This window comes from Toxotes jaculatrix, chromosome 20 (genome assembly GCF_017976425.1).
Source record: "Toxotes jaculatrix isolate fToxJac2 chromosome 20, fToxJac2.pri, whole genome shotgun sequence".
NCBI classification, from domain to species: domain Eukaryota; kingdom Metazoa; phylum Chordata; class Actinopteri; family Toxotidae; genus Toxotes; species Toxotes jaculatrix.
In genome coordinates this window covers 12,903,969-12,912,496 of record NC_054413.1, presented here as the reverse complement: position 1 = coordinate 12,912,496, position 8,528 = coordinate 12,903,969, and the positions used below count along the sequence as shown (strand labels likewise).

Sequence of the window (8,528 nt, the reverse complement as noted above, 5' to 3'; positions counted from 1 at the left end):
GTATGTGAAACAAACTCTGCAGTCCCACATTTCTCTCATTTCTGTGGAAGAGCAGAACAATAAGAAAGCTGAGGAAAAAAGGCATAAGTAGTTGTTTTGTTATGGATATGTTTACATAAGAATGCACCATATAAAAGAGCTCTGTTGCTCAAAGCGTATAGAGCTTTTTAAGAATCATTTTATGCAGATTTCAATGATGAACTGCGCTCATGCTCATGAACAGCACGTATTTGTATACAATATTTAATTTCAAAGACAAAATCAAGGGACAGAATGGGTGGGGTGCTTATTTCAACTCTAAATGACAGAGCAATTAAAATAGAGGAGGACTACTTCCAGACCAATCTGGTAAGAGGAGTTTTTGTGAATCTGTTTTTACATTCAACAAGCCCTACAGCAAGACATTCATTTATACCACTGAGATTAATGCTTATCTAATTGTAACTTATTTAAAAACCATTTTCTTTTCGACTGGGTACCAATCGTTTTTTCTGAATTTCACATACTGTGGAGCATGAGACAGGCAAATGCTGCATCAGTAGTGATTGTTACTGTGTGCTTTCTTTCATTTTATTTTCATTTCCTCAGACACTTTACACACCTTTCTCCAAGACAAATACTGGTTGGCTGCATTACAATATGTAAATCGAGAATTTCCCTGACACAATTATGAGGAAATTAATCAGGTCAATTTTGGTAATAAAAAAAAAATGCACACAATCACCATTTGTTTTGTGCTATACCAGGACATTTAAAAAATATAGTGTTGTAAACTAAAGAACTCATTTCAATAAGCTACATGACATTTGCATACATTACATGGTATTAAAATTTTGATTGTTATTGGAACCTCACAGCTAATTCTGAAAAACCTCAAATGACTACATTTAAAATAATGTCCATTGATAGTAAATACAGTTTTTTTTTTTAACTGGATACTGTAAGATTGTTCTTCAGTTCATTTTCGGGGCTAATATTTAGTTTGCCAATGTATTGGCAATGTAGTTAATCATCAAATTAGAACAATGAAGGTTAACACTCCTTTATTTCTCAGATCATTGTGTTTTTCCTCAGGGCTAAAGGCTCGTTTGAACGATGGATAAAAATCAAAGGACAAATTCCATCTACTTTTATCTTGGGGTAAACACATATATGTTGTTTATCAATAAATTATCAATCAATAAATTGCTGTGTAGAATAATTCAGAGTAACATCTTCCACAAATGTATAACTGCCTTTAATACATTACCATGGACACTACCATGGAATTTCAGTCATACAATTTTTAGAAAATTACTTAAAAAGATTTTTATTCTTTTTAGTCTTTTTATTCTTTCGCTTGTGCCAAATCAGTTCATATCAGCTCTCCTCTGGGCACAGTTTTATTTTTGTCTCATTTCTAACAGTGACAATTTTGGCACTATGCACAGAGCTCCATGTCCTGCAAATGTCAATAAGTCCTCTGATTACTGTGAATGTATTCTTGCCTTACGTTCAGTTAAAAAAAAAGAAAAAGCTTAGTAAACACACCAGGGAAAGTACACAGAATGAGTACAGTACATACACCCCAGGCCTAATGCTTTGGGTCATTGTCACTAAAAATCTAATCCACACAGCGCCATGTGAGCCTCTCTGTCTAGAGAGCTAAGAAAAATGCCTGGTTCTCATCTCTCTCCCTAGACTCCACTGACATTGACAGCATGCTCCTTGTAATAAAAGGACTGTTGTTTAATGTGCCATAACTGGATGGAACAGCAGATGTTGCATTTCTAAAACGATAAACAACAATTCAATACTGAAGGAAAATAAAGGTACCATAGAAATTTCTTAAATAAACTGGATTTTCATAGGTAGAAATGGCCATTTAATACCTAAGAACTGTGATAGCAGGAATGTAAATTGACTCAGTGCAGGCTAAGAATTCTTAACATTTGCCTGTCACATTGTGCGTAAATATATTAAATTTATGGTGCTGCATCAGAATCATGTGCCAAGAAATTAGGGTGTATTACAACACACATATAAAGTAGCACAACATAATAGCCTCTGAGTTTATTCTCTTGTCATCTGAAGGCATCTACATATGCCCACTGAAACCTCCCTACTTCTTTCTTCAATTCACTGCATAGCACACAAAATGCTTACTTTGCAGTGAATATGAGAAAAAAATCATTGATAAGTGATGGCAAAAAAAGAAAAAAAATGGCTTTTTTCCCTTTCTTTTTTAAATGTGATTGTTGTCAAAAGGAATTGAACACAACAATCCCTTGTTCAGTTCTTGCTGCATTCACAGGCATAGCTTGAAGGGCTTGGGGAAGACCGCTTGCTGTTAGGGGCTGGTGGGCACAGACAAGCTAGAAAGTGAATTTTGCATACTGTACGGATCATCGCCCAGTTCAGCCCAGTCACATTGAATCTGCCATCAACCAATTGTGCTTCATGAAACCGTCAACCCTCATTTACGTCTGCCTGTTTTCTTCCCCACGCTGCTGTAAACAAGGCCCCAGCTTTGAGCTGTCTTCCTCTGTCCCTGTGTGCGCGGCTTGCCAGGGGAGTGTAGACAGCCTCGTCTTCACAGAGCTACTTCAAGCTACCATTTCCAGACAAGCACCCTTTGCGCTAGGCAAAGGAGTCAAGGACAAGAGTGCTTCTGGAAATGACAAGAGTCGTAAGAGCCTTGCACAGAGATCCCTGCACATGTTTTGAGTTCTAATCTGTACTTAAAAATCTATCATATCAGGGTTGTGTGTGTGTTCTCTGGCTATTCTGCAAGTGTGGTCCTTATAGTGGCAGATTTCAACGTGAATGAATGTATACACATATTGACAACCCAATAAAAGCATATCCTTATATAAATACGTGTAAATGTACGTCATAATGGGTTGTGATGATATAATAAAAGACATGATAAAGATGAGACTGACTGCCTCGCTAAATCAGTAAAGACATAAAAGTTGATTTTGTTTTCATGTTTATAAAGTCTCTTTTTATCTATCAACATAATTAAAAATGGCCATCTCAATAAAATGTCATAAAAATAATGAAAACATCTACAAAGCATCTTTATTTAAATAATGAAAGATAAGGTTAGCATTTTGTTTCAAAGGCATACAAAGCCAAATTCTACCCTTAAAATGTGAAACCATCTTAATTTATAGAGCAGGCTTATACGTGCACACTAATTTTGACCCACCAAACAGTTTCTTACTAAACAACGACCGCATCAGTTGGTGTAGACAGAAAACATAATTAGTATTCAAGCTTAATTAATCTACGCTGGCCCCCTTTAAGTGAATTACTCAATTATTTATGCATGTGTGCTCCTTTGATGCTAACAGATTATGTATGTTGCTGGGAAAAACCTTGAAAAATGACTTTGAAAACTTTCCACCATAAAATGTCACTACACGCGCTTCTGCACTGACTAAGAAATGTGAATGTGAAGATCGTGAATGCTGAATTATTATGAAAAAAAAAATCACTAGACTGAACTGCCAAAATTCAACTATATTTCATTGTTATCAAATCACCATGCCAAATATTTCAGCAAAAGTCAATAAAATATTGCAATTCACTGTCCAAAGTCCAATGCAAAACATAAAATGAATCAGCCAAATATGTACTTTTTGTGTGCCCTAATTCGTGGAATGGAAATCTAACACTGGTTGGATCAAGGTCTTTCCTGGGATCATGGGAACTCCTTGGGATTTTCAAGAGCCTTTTTGTTTTTGCCCTTGAGAACCAGGCACTGGCCTCTGCACCCCTCAATCCCCCATTGAGAACCCAAAGGCAGCATGGAAGAATGCTAAATGTCAATGGTCAGATTGCACCAGCACCTTCAGAGAAAGAGACAGAAGGAGATGGAGGTATATGGCCTGACCTCCTTGTGTTCAGCTACGTCGCTCTGAGGGGCCAGAAGTGAAATTGTACTCACACTGCCAAAGGTGTTCATCTCCACAAACTGTAAAAGATCATCAACGGGTGACAGTGATCCCTGAACAACGGCAAGGACTGCAAAACAGAACGTGTGAAAATATGGTGAGAAATCTGTCAAAACAAGATAAATCTAATGCTGAATAGCTTCCAAGAATCTGAACAGCACAACTGAGGAGAATATGCTATTGATTTAATCTGCAATTTTAAATGTGCCTTATAATTCAACATTTGTTGATGTTATTAGAGCTAAAATTTGCAAAAGAGTTCTTTTAATAGCTTACTATGCAGCACGAAATCCCTCATTCCAAGCAGCGTTATATTATCTCTCTCCTGCTTGTGTGTTTAAAACTGTTATCTCTGCAATGCATCTCAGAGGATAAAGGACAATAAACACCATTTATTATCACAGATAAATTATTTGCCCTGATCATTCAAATAGTTTATTCATTTATATCTGATACAATATCATTTGGTTTTTTATCATCTTTTCCTATGGTAATTCACATGGCTTGCACAAGTTTCTGCTGAAATAGCAAAACAAACCCCAGGCAAAATGTGAAAGATTATCCCATACCATGCGAGCTAGGATGAAATGCTATACTTTTTCACACTGAACACTGCTCCACTGGGTGTGATTGAAAAACATGTAAAGCTATTGAATCTGTGGTTTGTCTATGTGAGGGAAAATGAGTGTTGTAACAAGTGGGCAAATGTTTTTGTAATTGTTTCAAATTACACTCTGCGTAATAACTCAGTGAAAGCAGAGCCAGTGTGCGGTCCGTACACATTAACTAGGCAAAGACCACAGGATATCCATGCACCTTATCATGGCCCACAAAAAAAAAAAAAAAAAAAAAAAAAAAAACTTGATTGTGTAAGTGTGGAAAATAAAACTCTTTAGCTTCTAATTCCAGCTGTGTCTATTTGTGTCCAATGGTGCTTATCGCCAACTGCACAAAAGAAGGATAATACTTTTAGATAAAGAGGTACTTTGCAGCATTTCCTTTACATGTGTAATTTATTGAATTAAAGACACCCTAACATTCATGTTTTTAATTTGCTTTTTCTGGGTTACTAATAAAGATGCATGTGTGTGTGTGTGTGAGTGAGTGAGTGAGTGAGCGAGTGAGTGAATATTTTATACAGGCTGTAAAACTGTGATGCTGTGAGAATAATACATTCATTAGTTGTTAAAACTGCACACCTCCTGCCAAATACTTGCTCCCTAAACAATGAGATTGCCAACACTATTGTTAACCACATAAATTACTGACTCACTTTTCTGCTTGGGGTTCAGGCCTTCTGTCAAAAGCCATATGCGAATATATTACAGTATGCGCAACAAACCCCTAAAGTCCTACAAGTACAATGTACTTGCAGGGGTAAGCATCAGTCCAAAGAGGTAGCTATGTATGAGTTCACTGCTGTGTTAACTTATCTCATGTGCTTATTGAACAATACACCCATGCAAACGTGCACTGCCAACATCAGCCAGCTTGCAGCTAAATTATCCATACAGAATTTCCTTGCAAATTTATTTGTTTTTGATCCATATACCACAAAACTATTTCCCTGTTGGAGTTTAACATTTATTGCTCAACAGTTAATTGCTGTTTTAAATTTTGTAGCTGAAATATCTCAGCTTTTAAAGATATCTCTCCTTTCTTTGTAAACAAGGTTTGTATAAGGTTTTCAAAATAATTAAAATTTTGCACAATACCTCCTTTAATCAATGGCTTTCTGGCCTACTGCCAGACCCCAAAAAATTCAACTGACTTTTTTAGCATTTTTATAGTCTGCATACCTTAAACAAGGAGTATAAAAGAATGAGGAAGTTATTTACTATCCCAAAATACACTAAATGACAGTACAAACAAACTGGTCTACTGCTTAAATCACACAATAGTTATATCAAAAGCAAGTATGTACTCTGAAATCTAAAATGACATGATAATACATTTGACCTGCAACCCTTTTTTCCATCTTCCTTTCCTGCCCTGAGAATGACCATCTCCTCTGTCATCTAGTCACCTAATCTCAATCAATCCTTAATCCAGAATGACAGTGCAGTCTGTGTTGCACTAGACAAGGCACTTCCCCTTTTCTGTGGCATGTGACCTGAAATCTTCGCTTGACATTCTTTTCCTTTTTTCCGTGAACACAGATAAGGGATGTAATTCAATAGTCACAGAGGGACAGGGCACCGTGCACCAAAGAATATTTTATTTGCTTGTGGACAGAGGCCTTTTCTTAGCGTTTGACAACAGCTAGTCTCCCTCAAGACATAGAGTTTGCACAGCTGACAACAAGGGTAGAAAAAAGGGCAGTTTTTCTTTGTCGCTGGGCAATGGAGATGTTTTACATGCATATTTACTCTTTGCAGTTTGAAGTGCACTAACAGAGGGCACATATATCAGCACTTTACTGCAATGTGAACAACAGTACACTGTTGTCTAGTATATTTGCGTAAATTCTTGCAAGTCTGTTTCATTTTACTTATGGGAATTGTGGGTATATAGATTTTATGAAAGTGATCTTACTCATATAAATTCCAGTCTGGTAATGCCTTTCAAACTTCTCACTAAGATACGTCATTTGATCCCAAAGGATTATCAACCAAACCTATTGCAAATAACTGCCACACCATAACAGTATATGCATACATACAATACATATTGTTATTGGATTAAGAGGTATGTTACCTTGTGAGGCCCGAATTCTTCCTCTCCACAGTCAGCAACACCACAGTCGTCAAGGTGATGATGACACAACAACACACGCACACGTAGTCTCAGGTAACCTCCTCATGTTCACTTTCACTCACTGAAACAAAAAACATAGAAAGAGAAAGTCTGGATTAAATTAGACACCTCAGATTCACTTCAGATCTATAAAATACATCATTTGGGCCTTAAGTTTCTTCTATCTACTGCATATACAAAATGCTATAAATTAAATTAAGAAAAAGTAAAAATTGCGCATGAATTAAAATTGTTTTATTAAAACTGTGTGTTATTTAACCCATTACATCTCACTCATGCCAAGTCCAAAGTGTGCCATGGGTGGGATGGTTTTATTTTAAAGGTTTTTTTAATTTCACATTTTTGGAGAAGACAGTCTATGGCACACCACTGCCAAAATAGAGTTGTGCCAAGATAAATCTTTCATCTGTATGACAGTCTCATCTACCAGCTGGTATTATTGTTTGTGTTTTAAATGATGTTTCATCGTTAATGGGCAGTGTGGCATGGTGTTCATTCAAAGCGATGTTCACTTGATCAGAGATATTACTGGTAAAAACAGGCCTGCTTTGTCACCTTTCAGTGCCGATAACAATAAACTCCCCCAAACTGAAAGTAAAGCACTCATACTGCTTTGTAAAGATCTATTATGTACTATATGACAATCCCTACAAAAGTTCCCCCCCATGCATTATTTAGAGGGAACTCCAGACAAACGTGTTTCTCAGCCAAAGACAACCCAATGAGCTTTACAGCTGCTGTGAAGAATACATACACAGCACCCTGTGGATTGGTCTGCTCACGTTTTGCATAAGGCAAATTAACACTGTTGTTTGGAACAGCAGATGATTCTTTTAGAAACAACAGTTGGTTTATTTATGACTGTAAAGCCATCAGGCCATGGTTGGCCTTTTCAACTGAAGAAGAGAGACTGGTTTTATGTATCAGCCATGAAGTGGTAAATACTAAAAACAATCAGAAGTTAACAAGGCACAATAATACATCAGTAATGCTTATTTTAATCAGTACACTGCATGCAAAGGGGGTCTTTCCAGCACCTATCTTACGAACCACTTTTTGCTCATTAAGCTGGTTAAATTTGATCCAAATAAGATGCCCACGGATTTGGACCTCCTACTTCTTTACTAAGCTGTCGTTGATCATTTATGCGATTAAATTTAGACCTAAATCTCCATCTTATCCAATTAATTCTCTGTGCAGGCATGAGAGTGGCTAATGATGTTATCTTACCTAATTAACCTGTATAGGGATTCAACTCCAGGACAGGGGATTGTTCATCCTTCATCCAAGTGTTCATTATCATTACAATCATTACCATAAAGGGGCTAACTTATGATGTTGGCCATTCCACCACCATTAATCTAGATTGAGTCCCTTTTTTTCTTTTAGGGAAGGGGAATCCTTGGGGTCATTTTTAATTAATCACTAAATGGATGGGAATTCTTGCAAAGCCAAGTAAGCTCAGTTGTGGTCACAGCTATCACTGGAATCCCACGAGACTGCATTACAAGAATGTGATTTGACTACTTATGACGAGGGGGCATTTCTGATTTTGCTGTATTTAGGGTCTTGTGTCCAGTGCATGCTGTTCTTGCTGCTCTTCTCGGTTCCCTGTCAGCTTTCCCATTGAGTGTTGGCTTCAGCCTATTAACAAAGCAGACTTGCAGCTATTGATCAATAGCCCTCATTGGGCCATGTGTCGTTAGTTAATCGGATATTGATGAGGGTATTGACACGCACCTAATTAATCTCAGGCCCAGTGCTGGCTTTCATATGTATCCTTAATTATGCACTTCATCTTAGTTCTTACACATCAGCAGGCTGTCGCTT

At 37.1% G+C, this 8,528-nt stretch overlaps 1 protein-coding gene across 1 annotated transcript in view; it reads right to left on the bottom strand.

Annotated features, from left to right (window-relative positions):
- ofcc1 (orofacial cleft 1 candidate 1) overlaps window positions 1-4,239 on the bottom strand; it is an 88,638-nt gene extending 84,399 nt beyond the window's left edge. The window contains exons 1-2 of the mRNA XM_041066318.1: window positions 4,218-4,239; window positions 3,881-4,011 (exon numbers count right to left, since the gene is read on the bottom strand). Coding sequence (XP_040922252.1) covers window positions 3,881-4,011; window positions 4,218-4,239 — 153 coding nt within the window. The remainder of the gene's footprint in view (window positions 1-3,880; window positions 4,012-4,217) is intronic.
- Window positions 4,240-8,528: the final 4,289 nt, after the last annotated feature.